At 50.2% G+C, this 17,885-nt stretch overlaps 1 protein-coding gene across 1 annotated transcript in view; it reads left to right on the forward strand.

The window, feature by feature from the left end:
- COL22A1 (collagen, type XXII, alpha 1) overlaps positions 1–17,885 on the forward strand; it is a 210,880-nt gene that overhangs the window by 79,307 nt on the left and 113,688 nt on the right. Inside the window, exons 19-25 of the mRNA XM_006879451.1 lie at positions 3,224–3,277; positions 3,814–3,867; positions 5,292–5,345; positions 7,360–7,413; positions 13,149–13,193; positions 14,612–14,674; positions 15,549–15,602. Of these exons, the coding sequence (XP_006879513.1) occupies positions 3,224–3,277; positions 3,814–3,867; positions 5,292–5,345; positions 7,360–7,413; positions 13,149–13,193; positions 14,612–14,674; positions 15,549–15,602 (378 nt within the window). The remainder of the gene's footprint in view (positions 1–3,223; positions 3,278–3,813; positions 3,868–5,291; positions 5,346–7,359; positions 7,414–13,148; positions 13,194–14,611; positions 14,675–15,548; positions 15,603–17,885) is intronic.

Consider the following 17,885-nt stretch of genomic DNA (forward strand, 5'->3'; position numbering starts at 1 on the left):
CATTTGTTGCTTGCTGTTCTGTTAAATTTTGCTATTTTGCCTGGGGTGAAATGATATCTCATAGTTGTTTTAATTTGCATCTCTCTTAGGGCTAGGGATGCCATTGAGGATTCTTGAGCTGTGGAGTAACCATGTGCTGGAAAGAGGATACCATTCCTGGGCAGGGGTCTAATTGAACGTATAAGTACAGACAACTTTGTTTATTGAGCTTCACTTTATTGCATTGACAGATAGTTTTTATAAATTGAAGGTGTGTGGTGGCCCCACACTGAGAAAGTCTATCCCTTTTCCCAATAACACACGCTCACCCGGTATCTCTATGTCACGTGTTGGTGAGTCTCATTTCATACTTTGTCATAACGCTGTTGTGTGCTAAACACTTTGCCATCCAATTAAGTCTGATGCATAGCAACCCTCTCCTGGCGTCCAAGGCAGTAATATTTATGGAAAGAGACTGCCCATCTTTCTCCATCAGAAAAACTGGTGAATTCAAACTGCTGGCTCTGTTCAGCGTCCTGACACAATTACACACTACACCCTGGGGCCACAAACAACATGACAACATGATAAAGGCAGAAATATGGATGCCTCAGTGATTTCATTTAACTTGGCTCCACATCTAGACACTTGATGCATCGGTGAAGAGCTGAGACAATGTTTTCAGTGAAGGATTGAGACACTTGCACATCTGCTGTGAAGGACCTCCTTAGGGTCCTAAGGCCAAGAATCCCAGTGTAAGGGCTAATGTGTGCCTGGCCCAAGTGTTCGCATTTTCAGCCACTTCATACGCATGTGGAAGGTGGTAAATAAAGAGGAGCTGATGGCGTGCGGCTGTGGGCTTAGTGAGGAGTACTGCACGTATACAGACTGCCGAAAGAACAAGTCTGTCTAGTGGGACTTAGAGCCAGGATGGTGACACTCTGTCCCAAATGCTTCGGGTGTGTTATACGGAGGGTCCAGTTCCTGAGAAAGGACATTATGCTTGGTAAGGTGAAGGGCCATCTAAAGAGAAGACCCTCAGAGAGATGGTGCGTCACAGTGACCGCAGCCAGGACTTAAGTGCAGCAGAGGATGTTAGGACGGCGCAGTGTCTGTTACACACAGGACCGCCGTGCTCTCCTGACGAAACAACGACACACGCTTAGTGGCCAGCAGCGCAGGGGAGCGTAATTTGTATGTGCACTGAGAAATGCAAAGCTTCGTGTTACTGGCTTTGTTGCAGTGGTCACGTTACTACGTTGGTTCTGGAGCAGAACGTGCTTGCTGTGTGTGTCATCCCGGTATTGAGAATGTGCAGTTTCTCACCCTCTCACTGCTCCTGTCCTGTGATGGTGACAGACCTCAGACTTGTAATCCCGTGTCCACCTGGCCCTCTCCCGTCTCCATCCAGATTGCTGTCCCCTGTCTCAGAAACGTGTCTTCTTAGGCCCTGGAGCCGTTCCTAAGACCCCCACCGTGGAGCCCGGCCCTGTCCTGCTGTTCTAGGCTCCGCCTGAGGTCTCAGCCCCTCTGCACCAAACCACGACTCCGCTGGTTCCCCTGCCCCCACGCTTGCCCACCTGCCTTCCCCCACCTGGCCTCCCAGTGAGTCCTGCCCTGTGCAGCACTCGGCCTTCCTCACCCTTCATCCTCCTCTCTCCAGGTGCAGGGTGTGCTTTGCGGATGGCTTTGTTGTTGTCATCATTGTTACTGGGTCTCTTCTGACCCACGGTGCCCCCGTCACAGAGGAGAGTTACCTATAATTTTCTAAGCGGCCGTCTTGGCAGAAGTACGTCACCAGGTGTTAGCTCCTGCAGAGCAGCTGGTGGTTTCAAACCACCCACCTTTTGGTTCCTAGCTGGGCGTGTAAGCGCTGTGCTCCCAGGGCTCCCTTTGGGAGGGCGTGGCTTCTCATTTTGTGGTGAGAAGTCTGTGCTGTGTCTCTTCCCACCTCTCACCCTCCGCGAGGTCTGGGAGAGCTCCTGGCACTAGAACCTGTCTCCTGTTCTGTGCATCCTTGTGCCCCCTTCCGATCCTGCCCCTGGTACAGGTGTGGGGAGGGAGTGATGCCCCATGGGTGCTGGGCCTGGTCGAGGGGCCCTGGTGCTGCAGAGGGTAGAGAAGTTGACAGTGTGTCTAGAAGTCGAGACCCTCCAGGCTGGAAAGATGAGGCCACTGCTTGTGTCAAGATTTACCACCTTAGGAGTCCCGTGTGGGTCAGCTCTCTGCCCTCCGGGCGTGCTGTGAGGGTTAGAGTTGAGTCAATGGCAATAGCTTGGGGTGGGTTTTTTGGTGCCCAAGATAAATGTCCACAGATTAAGTCTGGTTTCTATGAGGACAGTTGGCCAAGCTTTAACATACTGAAACCGGCTGGCTCCTGGCCTCAGAACCCTGGAACATTGCTGTTCACTAGTGTTTGCCCTATGGGGTCTGACTCCGACAGGGGGGCCTGGTCCAGGGGCCCAAGTGTGAAGAGCACCGCTCCAGCAGGCCTCTGTTTGTGGCCAGCCCTCTGTGTGTGTGTGCGTGTGCACCTAAAAATGAGCAGAAGACCCTCTGTGTGGGTGAATGTACCCCCGTTAAAAATAACCTACTGTGTGCGCCTGCGTGAACATGCGTAAATAAATCACCTGTTGTGTGCACGCACGCGTGCGTGTTGTTGAATCCACGCCGATTCCCCTCCTGGTCGGGGGCTGGTGCTGACTCAGGACCCTCACGTGAGACGGAGGAGAACTGCACACCGTGCACTTCTGGTCGACCCCCAGGGCAGAGCAGGGGTACGGTTTCCACAGCTGGCACCTTTGTGGGAACGTGTGCTCTGCTGGGCCCGTCCACCACCATTTCTGTTGGCCTCTGAGGGCTTCACAGGCCCCTCAGGGATGGACAGCCTGAGTTGTGGGACGACGCTGAGGACGTTGCACAAGAACAAACAGCAAAAGAAAATGAAAAAGCAGGAAAGAAGGAAAATGCCCACATTGACGTCACAGGAGACCCTGAGCCCCTCCGAACGTTTTCATATTTGAAGCGCACGGTCTGGCAGGCTCCGCAGCCCTAACAGCCACACCCACAACCCGAACAGAGCACGTGCCAGCGTGTTGGGACTTTTACGTCTGTTTTTGGATTTGCTTTTTACTTTGGTTCTTTTTTACTGACGGAAGAAGGCCTCCCCACCCCCTCCTCCCTCACCCAGGTCCCTGTCAGTGGGGGCTGTGCGTGGTAACCTGCTCTAAACTTTTCTCTGCAGGGCCCCCCAGGACCACCTGGTGTCCCAGGACCCCCAGGACACGGAGGCCCCCCGGTAAGACTGGAGGTGACATTCTCTCCCAGAGCACTAGGGTCGGGGTGTCCTCCCTTGTCCCAGGCGGGTGGGATGACCCTACAGCCCCAGCCTGCCTGGTGTGGGACCCTAGAGCACACAGGACCCTGTGGGGAGCTGTGGCACTGGCTTTGTTTAAGCTGTGGTGGGCGCTGGGCTGAGGCTGCCCGGTGGGGTGTTGCCAGCACGTCCCACACTTGTCCAGCGATAGGAGCAGAGGGCAGGGCCGGAGAGCACGCTTCCACCGCAGACTGCAGCTGACCATACCTGCTCGGTGGGTGCAGTCATCAGGCAGAGGGCACATCCCCCCAGCCCACCAGGTAGACGGTGCCCAGACTGAAGCTCACAGCCCTGGAGAGATGACAGAGAGCTCCCCCTCAGTGATCAGTGAGGGTGAGGTCCATGCTGGGAGGTCTCCCCCAGATGTCACAGAGACCCCACCTGTTCAGGAGAGGGAATGAGAGGATGGTTCTGACCTGTGGGCTCAGTTCAGCTTCCTGAGTCGGCTTCCTTTTCAGGGCTTGCCGGGCGAGATCGGCTTCCCAGGAAAATCGGGGCCTCCAGGACCAGTGGTGAGTGGCCCGAGCTCCTCCCTGGGACCGTTTCCCTCTGCACCCTGTGGGGTCACCTGCCTGGTGTGGCTGTGACCTGGAGGCAGGAGCCTAGGAGGTGTCCCTGGGCCCTGGAGAGAGATGCCCCGGCCCACTGCTTTGCACTTCACCTTCCTGCTGTATTTCCTGTCCTCTCCCACTGTTGTTTTTGTTTGTTGTTTGTTTAATTGTGGCTCAGTTATACTCAGCACAACATTCTAATCCTGTGTTTCCTGGATACAGGATGCAGTGACTCTGGTTACTCCTTCAGGTCCCCGTCCTTTTCCTAATTATTCTCCATCCACCTCAGGGCTCTCTAAGCAAAAACACTCCCCTTCACCCTCCCGGCCATGCTGTTACCACTTTGGTTACTTTAAGAAACTTTGGTTTCTATGAAAGAATGGAAGAAAAAAACCAGAAAAGCAAACCCAGGGACCTTGTGTTTCCGGGACTGTGAGTCTTTATGAGAAGAGACAGCCCGTGTTGCCCCCACAGAGCCTCTAGTGTATTCGAACCACTGGCCTTTAAGTTAACAGCCCAACACATACCACCACGCTACCAGCGCTGCTTTGGTACCTGTGTATGGGTGCATTTCACATACTCATAATCAGACAGTTGCTCCTTTTTGTCGCTGGCGTGATGGGTTCCCGGTGTCCTTCTGTGGCTTCTTGCTTCTCACATGGCCGAGGAGTTGGCACTGCACGTGGGCTCTGCGGTCATCTGCTTGGTAGATGGGTGACCACTGCTCCGGCAGGGGCCCTACAGGGTCACAGATGGATGGGATGGATGTGGGATGTGGGAAATGGTGTGTGGGGAACGGGTTCTTCCTGGCACTGCTGGGTGAGGTCTGGCCTCACGTCTGCACAGAGATGTCCAGCTGACCGGAAGCGTACATTTCAGTGGGGCCCTTCAGAGGCTTGGCTGTGATACTGAAAGCTGTGCCGCTGGGGTGTCAGAAGCCACATGGGTGTTGTCACTGCAAAGAAAAGGCAGGATAGAGTAATACCGAGCAGAGCAATGAATGGCATTTTTGAGGGCAATGGGAAAAGAAGATATTGGTGGAGAGGGAGGGAATGACGGAGAGATTACGGAGAAGGAATGGCAGCAGGGTGAACTCCTGTCTCTCCAACACTGAGAATAGAAACAGCCACCAGACGCAGCTTCCAGAGAAACCAGCCCTTCTCCCTCCCTGCACTGTCCAGAGCCCTGACCAGCGGACTTGGTTTCTGTGTCAGGAGACTGTGGTCTTCCCGAGACCACAGTCTGCAGATGTGAATCCAACAAAGTAGAGAGGACCCGTGACCCTCAGTTTTAGCTGCAAAAGCAGCGTGTGGCTTGAAGTAGTACCGTGGGTGCTTCCCTAACACACCTGCTAATGCTGTCTGTCTTCCCTCCCGTTGGCACAGGGGCCACCTGGGAAAGATGGACTGGATGGAGCACCTGGCCTGCCAGGACCCAAGGTGGGTGTGCTCGGGCCACTTGCATTTGGAATTCAAAACAGATGCAGAAGGGGTTCAGGTTACTGGAGAGTTTTAAAGGAAATGGATTATTTGAGGCTCAGGACAGGACTCATTTGAAACATACAGACTTACAAGATCAACTAAGAAAACTAGGAGAGGATTTGGAAGCCTTGAAACTTAAAATCAATCAGTAAGAAAGTTGTATGTACTTTATGTGTATACACACACACACACACACACATATACACACACGTATGCACACATTGTTGTTGATTGTCTTCAAGTTGAGCACGACTCATAGCGACCCTATGAACAAAAGGCCTGACAGCCCCTCTACAAATAGTGACATTTATCCAAGTTCAGAGTTTCTGGAGGCATGTTGTTTAGAAAGTGGATGCCACTCCTGCTTCCAAACCTGTCTTAGAATGTTATTGGCTGAGTCGCCTGTGATGCATAGCAACTTTATTATGCACAGCGCCTCTGAACCCTTCCCCATCCTGAGCCAGTCTCACTAATTCTGACACACCAACCCCCATTGCCCCAGTTACTATATCAATCCATCTCATCTGGGATCTCCCTCTCCTGTGCTATTCATCCACCCTTCCGAGCAGGGTCCTTTCTCCAAGGACCGACCTCTCCTGGCCACGTGCCCAAAGTAAGTGAGGTAGAGGGTAAAAATCCTAGCCTCCAAGGAGAGAGTTGATTTCACCCTCTCCAAGACAGACCTATTTGTTTTTTCTTAGCAGTCCATAGATTGTTCAAGACTCTTCTCCAGCACCACAACTTGAAGGCATCTTTTCTTCTTCTGTCATCTTTAGTCACTGTCTGAAGCATAACAAGTAATTGAGAAGACCATGGCCTGGATAGGATGCACCTTTGTGTGTAGACTGACATCGTTGCTCTTCAGCACTCTGGAGAAGTCCCTAACAGCAGATTTTCCCAGTGCAATTTGTCTTTTGATTCCCTGACTGCTGGTGTTAAGAGTGTTGATTGTGGAGCCACGTGAGGTGTAATTGCTAACAACCTCAATCTCTTCTCCATCTAATATGGTGCTGTCAGTTGTTCCAGTGATGAAAATCTTTGTCTTCTTGATGTTGAGCTTCAATCCATATTGAAGACTACAGTCCTTGACCTTCTGCAGCACATGTTTCAGGTCTTCAGTTTCAGCAAGCAAGGCTGAAAGACCTTCAAAGACTACTAAGATATTTTTGGTTTTATGAGAAGACTTATCCTGTAACTAGACCTGAAAACTCAACTTCTATAATAAGAAAATACAAAATTAGTGTGGACTTAAGTTAATTTTACAGGCATTTTATGTAAATATTCTCTATACTTTTCTCATATTTTAAGGATGCTAGCTAGTCAAGTTTTTGTGTTCTCAAAACCACTTAATAACTCTTATTCTAGATCTCTCCAAAATAAAACAGCACTGGTTATCATCATTTATATTTCATTCAACAAAAAAAGAAAAAAAACAAAGGCTAGGCTTTCTAGCATAAGTTTCTAGTGCTGGCAGGATTGGTGTATTTGGCTGGGGACAGAAAGTTTGAAGGTGGAGGCCCACCCGGCTGGCTTGGTGAAATGTCTGAAATCTGCTTCAAAAAGGAGTCGCAGCCATGAAAATCCAGGTGAAACAGCGTTGACTCTGACATGTGTGGGGTCTCAGAGATCAGGGGGGATGCTACAGCAGCTGATTTATGGGCTGGTTGAACAGTCTCACAGGGTAAAGGAGTCCTGATCCCCCTGTGGACAAGCTGTAGGTTCCTTCTGTAACTAGTGCTACCACCTAGCAAAGCCTCTGCCATTGCTCAGGACCCACCTCCCGGGGCCCTACGTCAGGTCTCGAGGGCTGTGAGTTTTTATGGGAGGATTCTGCCCATCTTCATCCCATAAGGCAGCTGGTGGATTTGAACCCTTAACCTTTGGTTAGCAGTGGGAGGCATGTAATGCTCTTTGTAACTAGTACTGAGTATGATGCAACCTGGCTTACTGATGTGCCTTGTTCTCCTCGCAGGGGCAGCCAGGTGAAAGAGGAGAAGATGGTCCCCCAGGGAGACCTGGCCTTCGGGTATGGACTGTGCTCTGTTTCCTGGACGAGGGGCGTGTGTATGTGTGTGTGACCCCAACCTCGTAGCATGTCTGTAATCAGCTGTGTCTGGTAGGAAACAGGACTAGAACGGGTGTGAGCTGGATTTCAGGTGCCCACCGGTTGTGGGCTGCAGCACGGACAGCAATGACAGAACTGTGGTCACCCCAGGAGAGCAGAGCAGAGGGGCAGCAGGTTCCTGGGACCTGCCAGACCTGTAGTTGGAAGAGAGGAATTCCCCAACAAGAGCTGGAGTTTGAGAAGAATATCCACTCGTGGCTGTTCAGTCCGTTCCAACACGTTTGTTGTTGTTGTTTTCATTATGTGCCGTTGAGTCAATGATGACTCACTCTATGCCAAGTGGCTCTGAACCCTGCTCCGTCCTGAGCCAATCTCACTGTCCCTGACACTCCTACCTTCATTACTGTACTTATGGTATCAATCCATCCATCTGGGGTCCCCTCTTCTGCTCTGCCCCTTGACCTTCCAGACATGATCTCCTTCTCCAAAGACTGGTCCCTCCTGGCTACATGCCTCAAAGTCCTTGCCTCCAAGGAGCAGCTTGGTTTCACCCTCTCTGGGACAGACCTGTCGTTCTCTCCAACAGATAGGGACACTTTGTTGGCTTTCCAAAGTCCTAGATTACAAAGGGAGGAGCCTGCCTATCTTTTCCATCACTGCCCCATAGGGGAACCCCCAGAACAGTTGGGTTAACTGTGCTGTAAACCACACAGCAGAGCCCCCCTGAGAGAGAACCATAACGTGCTCAGCTGGTAACCAGACCAGCTATTTGAACCCACTAATCTCTCCTAAGTACTGAAGAGCAATGGTGTCTCTCTGGAGACTAAAGTGCATCTGATACAGGCCATGGTCTTTGCAATCACTTGTTATGCATCAGAGAGTTGAACAGTGACTAAGGAGGATAGAAGGAGAATTGATGCTTTTGAGCTGTGATGCTGGAGAAGAGTATTGAGGGTACCATGGACTGCTAGGAAAACAAACAGGTTCATCCTGGAGAGGGTTAAACTGGGAAGCTCCCTGGAGACAAGGATTCTGAGCCTCCATTTAACATACTTTGGACATGTTGTAAGGAGAGACAGGTCCTTGGAGAGGGACATCATGCTTGGTAGGGTGGAGGGACAGCGCAGGAGGGGAAGACCCTCTATGAAATGGATTGATTCAGTAACTGGGATAATTGGGATGGGTGTGTCGGAGACGGTGCGATTGGCACAGGACAGAGCAGAGTTTAGGGCTGTTGTACATAAGGTCGCTATGAGTCTCAAGCGACTCAACAGCATATGACAACAACAACAATCTCTCCTTGAAGAAGCTCTGGTGGCCTCTAATGGGCAAGGAATTGCACTGCCACTGAAGAGGAGAGCAGTTCAAATCCACCGGCTGCTCTGTGGGAAAATGAGTGTCAGTCTCTTTCCATGCAGTTCATACCTGCCAGACGCCTGCTCGAGGTCAGCTCTGAGTTGGCTCCATCCAGATGACACTTCACAGTAACAACAGCCACTCCTTGGGAGAAAGGCACGTGGCCAGCCTGTGTGACAGGCACAGCCCTGGCCACTCTAGGGCGGGCCTGCTCTGTCCTGTTTGGTTGCTGTGTGTTTAGATTGACTCCGTGATTTTTTGGCAGTGGGATTTTTTGATGGTTTGTCTACTCTCCTTGGAGGTGGAGGGGAGAAAAGGTCTCCTCAGACACGACGCTGTTTTCCTGAGTGTTAATCCGTCCAGTGTTTTTCCAGTGGGAGCCTTCAGAGCCTGGAAAGCAAGGAAGCCCAGCTGACCCCAAAGTAGGGATCAGAGTAGTGGGGGGATGTGTGACTGGTGGGTCTCAGGGGATGGGGGGGAGAGGGAGAGGGACGGACGGAGACTACGTGACTACGGATTGGACAGGGCACCTCCTGTGAGCACAGAGCTATGTTTCAAAGTTGTCACCTTGTGGCCAGGTGTCCGTCCAGGAACAGCTTCATAGCAAAGGTTTCCTGCAGGACTCTGCTGCCTGTTACCCTGAGGTGTTTACCTCAATATCTCAACTTATTTCTGCACTTAGAATGCAGTGAGTAGAAAAGAAATTGGGCTGGTGGAGTGTCTGCACACACAGGTGTGTGTGTGTGTGTGTGTGTGTGCACACGTGTCTGTGGTCCTGGTGGTCCCATGGAATGCTGTGTGGAGGTGTGCTTTTCCTCCACTGCCCCCTGCACCGGGGAGCCTCCCACTGTCCTGGAATACGGACAACATGAAGCTGTGGACCTCATGTTCGTCCTCCGAGCATCTTCCAGGCCTGCGGTCAAGTCCTTGGGGGTCCTCAGGGGGGTCTGCTGCAGCAGGAATGGACTGTTCCTCCAGGAGAGGGTCCAGACTCAACAGAGTCGAGGAGTGCACTCTGGGACATCGTTTACTTTTCAAATTAGAGAAGTTACTGACAGGAAAAAAAAATCTCTGGATTCTTTGATTTCTTGTTGCTGTTATTCCAGAGTGCTCCTTCCTTAAATGGCCAAGTGAGGAAGGGCAGGAGCAGCACAGATTCCACTTACGGCTGGAGCTGTCGCGGAGACGCTCCGATCATCTTGAATTACGGAGAAGAACGTTGTCACGAGTCATGAGGAACTTTCCATGTGGAGCATCCGGGATCCCAGCGCCGAGTTTCTCACACCCGTTAGTGCCCCGGGAGTCCAACTGCCGTGTGTAACTACAGCTGCCTCCTCATGTTCTCGCCATGATCCTCGATCACTGAAATGTACTCCTGTTATTTGCTGAACGTTATCCATGTGTCTCCTGAGGTCGTGGCTGTATGAGGAGGAACCACGTAGTCATAAAAGCAATCCACCACCTAGGGTTTGATTTGTTGGGTGAGGTTCTGTCCGTTTCCTGAAAGATCCTGACACCTTTGCGTATGTTTGCTGTCCTCCAACATAGCTGGCTCCGGGGATTCTGTGGAGTTGGTCATACTTCGTAACTGTGTTCTTTCAAATTTGACAATTAACAAGTGCTTCTGGGTTCCGATGCATCTATTTGAGATTCTATTCAATAATATTCAGAAACAACCTATTTTTCCTGGAGTTCCCACACACTATCCTGCCTATCAATATCCTAAGGGATATTGGGATTGAATTAGAGACAGCCTGGGATTCCCCAGCCCCTTAGTCTTTTAATGTACATATTTTAGATTTCAGATAATCACCAGTGACTGACGTATTCAGCCAAAGAAGTCTATGGGCCTTTCTCACAGTAGTGTGCTTTTGTGTGCTTCTTATCATGATATATTTAAGCAAATATCTCTAAAAAAAGTTCAGCAGGAGGGATCTCTGCAGTTACTAGGTTCTTATAGTTTATTCAGTGGTCCCAGAGAATACCTGGCATGGAGTCATGTTACTTTACCAAAGTGCAGAGTGCAGATAAGGACTGTTTGCCAAGAAGACAAGTCACAGAAATCAGATTCAGCACATCCACCCAGGGGATGTACGATGACTGGAGGTCCCAGGAGCGGATGGAGTCCCCCATCCTCCGTCCTCCTGGCCCCTCCCCACGCTGACCGTGCACGTGACCTCAGAGCGCAGATCCGGAGCGCGCTTCCGCCGCCCTTTAGAAGGCCGCTCCAGCCAGCTTGGCGCCTTCTCTCTTCTCAGCATGTACGAAGCAATTCCTACTGCAGATTTGCTCCCATCCTAGAAGATTCGAAGTGACAATTTGAGTGACAAGTATTTGCACAATTCCAGTTAGAGCAATTCTGAATAATTGTGCTTATAAACATGGGGAATTGATGGGAGAATTGGAGCGTGTCTGGAATTTCAATATACGCCAACTCCAGGCACCAGCTTCAGCTGTGACTCGAGCTGCAGGGCGAAGTGTATGCCGACACTAAACAGTGCATTTCAAGACTTTCATTACCTGCCTTTCTGAGAAGTGAGGGTGTTCTAGACTTCACTGTTGTTAAAATCTGTCATAGCCCTGTGAAAAGTCCTGCAAGTGTGTATAACTCCTGTTCAGTCATTCATTCATCTACCACTCATTAGGAATTTACACCAAAGGCTTGGTAAAATAGCATAACAGCTGTTATAAGTAACCTTCGTAATTAGTCCAAAGAATGGATGTTGTTGTTGTTAGGTGCCGTCGAGTTGTAGACGACTCATAGCGACCCTATGAACGAAAGGGCTGAACATTGTTGAGTTTCCAGAGGCAAGCCATTTCAAAAGTGGATGCCACTCCTGCTTCCAGGCTTGTTTTAATCGGGAAGCTCCAGCAAACACTGTCCACTATGGGTAACCATTATCACATTTGGCACATCAGTGTCACAGTGTTCAGCATCACAGCAACCACAAGTTAACTCTGTACAGCAATGCACAGACCCGTGCTATACCACCTAGAAGAATGTTTGACAGAAAAACAATTTGAACCAGGCCTGAGGGCCTCAGATTAAAATCACCCACCTTGGACTTGGTAGCATAACTTTCTGTCCACTAGGCCGCCAGCTTCTCCTGTGCTGAGATCAGAAGAAGTGGATGGTGCCCAGTGCTCACCTGGTGATTGCTCAGAGGAGGAGGACCTGGAGAGGGAAGGAGAGAAACTATATCAAAACAATATTCAAAATAATAAAATAGAGGCGACTTACTGGTCTGACGGAGGTTAGTAGAATCCTGGAGACTCTGGCCTTTGAACACCCTTCAAGCCTGTAATGGAATTCACTCCTAAGCACCACACCTTCCAGCCAAGCAACAAACAAGTCTCCATTGAATAACACCAGAGAGGGATGTGCTTCTCCAGAGTGATAACCACAGCCCCAAAGGGAAGAATCTCCCCAAACAAGGAGTGCAGAGGACAGGGAGGAGCAGCGAAGAAGTAAGAGTGGGCGTGGAGACACAGGGAGGAGGTGGGAAGAATGCTGGGACATTGAGGGGCCTACGGCCAATGTCATGGAACAAATGTGCACAAAACGCTCAATGGAAGAAGAATGCGTGCTGTAAAGTTGCACTCAAACTACAGCATTTTTATGAAAAGTCAAAACAAAACGTAGTTACTCTTTGAGTTCTTTCCAAGGCGCATGGTGGGTTAGACATTGCTGCCCCTTCTCAGTGCCCCACCACACACCTCTTTGTAATGTGAGAACCTGGAGGCTGAACACAGACGTCATCCAGGCGGACGGATCAGCAGATGCATGTTTAGGGCTTACTTTCTGACATAAGTTTGGATATTTAACGGAGCTTCATCCAAGTCTTACCACTGTCACAACAGACCACCCAGGAGAGGAGCAACGAAGCTCTCACTGCTCGCCAACCACAGTGAGTTCTGTTCACAGAGCAGGACTGACCAACACTCATGCAAGTACCAGCGGCTTGGCCAATTCAGCAGTGACATTTTCCTTCACCCGTCACCCAGCAGGGCCTCTTTCTTCTCCAGGTGTGTAGCAATGCAAGTTGGACTGACTCACAAGTTGAAGTTTGGACTGGTTTCTGACTGTAGTTTTGGGACCTGTGGAGTCCACCGGAGTGAACTCTCTGATGGTTGTTCAGAAGTGGTTTCCTTTGGGAGGTCAGAAGGCCACTGAAGGACCATGTAATCCCTGCTCTGGAAATTCTAAGCCCTTGGTTTGTACAACCTGTGAGTCCCTGTGCTTGTGACCAGGCTCTGGATGTGGGGGCCAGCTGAGGTGGGATAGCCATTCTCTGTAATATGAGCATGACCTAATGGCGTGTCTGTGATTCTGTTTCCAGGGTGACGTTGGAGAGCAGGGCCTGGCAGGCCGACCTGGAGAGAAGGTCTGTTTGTTCATATTTTATTCAGTCACTCGTTTCCTTTTTCATTAAATTCGTTTATTCTTTAATATACACTAGACTGTGTATCCGTTATCTCCCAGGAGCTCACGGAATTAACTTTCTATGTCCATTTACTCAGTAGACAGTAGCTGGTATCTGTCTGTCGACAGCAAGCAGCCAGGTGGACCCTCATCCAGGGGGTTCACACAGTGACTGTGCAGTGGGCTCGAGTGAGTCGGAGATTGTGAGGATGGCACAGGGTAAGAGAGGGTTCCCATCTGCTGTTCACAGGGTCACATGACTCATTCTCGACTCGATGACACCTAACAACAGTAACACCTGTGCATAGTCTGGATAATGATGACACAATGATTAAAGAATCCAGTTGATAACCGCAGGGTGATGGTTCGAACCCAGCGTCTGCGCCACGAGAGATGAGGCTCTCTGCCTCCACAGACTTTTACAGCCTTAGACACGCGTGAGCTCTCACTCTCTCCTCCAGGGCTGCTGTGCGTCACAGTTGATGGCGCTGGGTTTAGGATCATTTGATTACTGTGTATCAGCCACTGTCTTGGGGACTAAACCGTTAACTGAAATATGATGACCTGGTCACTGGACAGCAGTTGAACAGGTGTGGGGAGGGCAGTAGGAGAGGACTTCTCACTCAGACTTGGAGAATGTCAGGCAAGGGGGTGAGGAAATGAAATCAAGGTAGTGACATAAAAGACACATAGCAAGTAGACTTCTAGGTGGTTGAAACAAAGGTTCCAGGGGGAGGGAAGAGCTGATGTGAGGAAGAGCCTAACTCTTCACTAGAGGGCGCACTCTAGAATTCACCTTTGTGGAGAAAAGTGCAACAATGGAAATCCAAAGTCTCTGTAAACTTTCATTAAAATTAGCAATAATTTTAAAAGTTTTTAAAAAAAAAGGAAAAAAAGAGTTCACCTTTCTCCAGCGTTCCATGGGCCGACCCCCCTGAGGGCATGTGCAAGAACTCACCTTTCATCCTTTCCCATGGCATTGAGGGCACGTCTCGTGAGGGCATCCTGAAGACCCACCTCCCTCTCCCTCCATTATTCTGCAGGCACACCACAGAGCACGAGGGCACGCTCTATTATCCATGTTTCTCCAAGGTTTTGTGGGTACACACCAATAAGCACACTCTCTGGAATCCACTTTTCTCCGTGGCTTTGCAGGCACGCCCCAGAGATTTCCTCTCTCTAGAACCCACCTTCCTCCACTGCTTCGTGGGTACAACCCCGTGACAGTTCTCCAATTAGCCTGTCCCCATTGTGCTGCCTTCCACATGCTCCCACTAAGCCATGCTCAGGACACTGGAGAGCCCCTTGCTGGGGTCTACCTGATAGAAGGTCATTTATAATCATGCTTGATGAACGGGAACCACCCTTGTGTCTTCACAGGGAGAAGCAGGTCTCCCAGGTGCTCCGGGATTCCCAGGTTTGAGGGGAGTGAAAGGAGAGCAGGTGAGTGGCTTAGGACCTGGATCTCATCTCTTGGTGGGACAATGGGTTGGCTGGGCCTAGACGAATGTCTCCAGCATGTCTCCACCTTCCATGGAGCATAAACAGAAGACGCAGCTTGACTTCCATCCACTGGCTACCTTATTCCATGGACCTCCTTTGAGAGAGCAGGGAGACCTCAGGTGGAACTGATGGGGACGTAAGCATGGAAAGTGTCACCCACTAGGTCCTCTGGTGCCAAACAGGGAGCTGAGCGCATCACAGTTAGCTGTCAGGGCAGCCCCTTGATCGGAGATTCATCTTACACAATTTTGTTTTATGATCACAAGGGCAGTTCAGAAGGAAACAAAAATATATTTAGCCAACATCATATTACATGGTCTTTTCAATCACCTCATATACATGAGAAATTTTTGCAATGAGTAAAGCAGACCACAGAAGAAAGTATGCCTTTGAGTTGTGGCATTGTTGAAGAATATTAAATATCCCATGAACTAGCAGAAAAGAAACACATCTATGTTGAGAAAAGTGCAGTAGGGGTGCCCCTTAGAAGAAAGGAGGGCATGACTTTGTATCACATTCTTGGGACACGTTAGGAGGGACCAGTCCATGGAGAAGGATGCCCCACTTGGTGAAGCAGAGGCATGACAAGGAGGGAATGGGAAACCCGCCCCCCAACCCCCCACCCCGGGAGCTAGACTGACCCAGAGGCTCGAGCCCATCAATGTCGGGGAGGCTGGTCCTGGACTAGACAGTCTGGGGTCATTACAAGTTACAACTGACTCGGCGGTGCCTCACATATTACTTTTACATGGAGGAAGTGATTATTAAACCCAGTTTACATTCTAATGTTTTAGAATTTTATATCTTGCTCCAGGGAGAAAAAGGTGAACTGGGACTTCCAGGACCGAAAGGCAGCCCAGGAGAAAAGGTAGGAGCTGGTTGCTCTCATCCATTAACTGAGTATTCCTACCTCTCCACCTTGATATCAAGAAAACAAACATCTTCACCCCTGGACTGATAGGCAGCATCATGATAGATGGGGAAAAGTTTGAAACTGTCAATGACTTCATCTTACTGGGATCCACAATCAATATACTTGGTAACAGCAGTTAGAGATCAAGAGATTGATTGCATTAGGTAAGTCTGTAGTCAGGCACTTTTCCAAATTACTGAGGAGCAATGATGTCAGTTTGAGGACTAAGGTGTGCCTGTTTCAAGTCATGTTCTTTTCAGTCACTTGCTAGGCATTTGAGAGATGGACAGTGAATAAGGATGACGGACGAATTGAAGCCTTTGAGTTGTAGTGTTCGAGAAAAGTACTGAATATCCCATGGATGGCCAAAATAACAAGTATGTCCTGGAGAAGGTGCAGCCAGAGTGCTCCTTGGAGGCAAAGATGATAAAGCTTTATCTTGCATACTTTGGGCAGTTCGCTAGGAGAGGCTATTCCTTGGAAGAGGGAGGGATGGTAAAGGAGGAGGAAGACCCTCAATCAGGTGGACTGACAGTGACTGCAGCGACAGGCTTGAGCGTGTCAGAGAAGAGAACGATGCAGGATAGGACAGGGCTCAGGCCTGTTGTCCACAGGGTCGCTGTGAGTCGTGCTCAACTCTGTGGCACACAACAACATGACTTTCCCCCAAAAGTTCCCAGACTAATGAACAAATGGGGGGGGGGGAAATCCTCAAACAGAACTCCAGTGCTGATAGGTGGATTCTGACGCACGGGAGCCTCCGTTGCATTTCTGGGCCATAACTCCTTATGGGAGACTCTCCATCTCACATGGGCAGCTGGTGGATTTGAACAGCTGACCTTTTGATTAGCAGCCCAGTACACCACACAATCAGGGCTTCTAACAAAATACCGATTTTTTCTGAAGAATGTATTTGTTCCTTGTTTATTCAGATTGAGTGACTTTCTGATGGTCCATCAGACATAAGCCTCAGACTTCTCTGTTCTCTCCCTATTGATGGAAACCTAAGACAATTCACCTCACGCATCCACTGGCCTTCCTGTCCCCACACTTGTTAATTTATTCCTGATTTATTGAGCGCCTGTCATCTTCCAGGTGGTGCGTCGGTCTCTCAGTCCTAGCCTGGCTTTCTGAGGTAGCTGTTAGTGATCTCTGTATAACAATGAGCAGCTGAGGCTCAGAGAATGTGAAGTGCGTGCTGGGAGTTGAATGCCGGGTGCCCTGACTGCTGTGTCCTGTCTTCTGAGTTTACATTAAACAAACGAGCAGATGGTAACAGATTGCTGTCAAGCTGACCCTCACTCACACTGACCCCACGTGTGTCGGGAAGACTGTACCCCACAGTGTTGTGGGCCTCAGGTTTGGGGAGGAGACTGTCAAACTTCTCCCCTGAAGTGCCTGTGGGAGTTGAACTACTGCCCTTTCAGTTAGCAGATGAGCTTGTTAGTAACTGACACCCGTATCATTGCCCGTGAGGTTGACCTTGGAGCCAGCTTGATGGCGGGGGCAGTGTCTGTCTAACTGAGCTCACATCTTCACATTCATCGGGTCCTCTGTGCCTCTGCTGTATCACTGCTGTGTGGGGAGATGGTGCAGAGAAGGGTTTCACCCGGGGCTGGTTTGGGGCCAGAGGAGTCCTCATGGTGCAGTGGTTATGCACTGCGATGTTAACCAGAAGGTTGGAGGTTTGAACTCACCAGCCACTCCACCCACGGCAGAACCACCCAGTAGTTGGCTCCTTTAAAGACTGTGATCTTGAGAAATCTGGTGCAGCCTCCAGGGATGTCAGCATCTCAGGGGTTGGTAAACATGCAGGACTCAGCCTGAGTACCTGTTCTTGTTGGTGATCAGCCTCTGGCCAAGTCCCCCCCTAATCCCAGCAGCTTTTTAAACACGCACCTCAGTCCTCCTTCCGGGTGTGCACTTGCTTGTGGATGACTGGAAAGAGCCCTGTTCTTGGAGTCACACTGCAGCCTGGACTGTATTTTTGGTGCCCTCAGCTCTGTGCTTCTGAGCACCCTCACAAACGCCCCTGAGCCTTGGTCGTGAGAAAACCATGGGGCTCGTGAGAAAGCTGAGGCGAAGGAGCGTGAGTAGCTTATACCGACTGAGGAGTGAAGATGTGAACTCTGAAGGCCTCGACCCAGAGTCCCAGCTCTTAAAAGCATCAGGATTGATTTTTCTTCCTCCTCCTCTCCTCTCCTCTCCTCTCCTCTCCTCTCCTCTCCTCTCCTCTCC

Source organism: Elephantulus edwardii, unplaced genomic scaffold (assembly GCF_000299155.1).
Source record: "Elephantulus edwardii isolate Elephantulus edwardi_28Jun2011 unplaced genomic scaffold, EleEdw1.0 scaffold00003, whole genome shotgun sequence".
Lineage (NCBI taxonomy): Eukaryota > Metazoa > Chordata > Mammalia > Macroscelidea > Macroscelididae > Elephantulus > Elephantulus edwardii.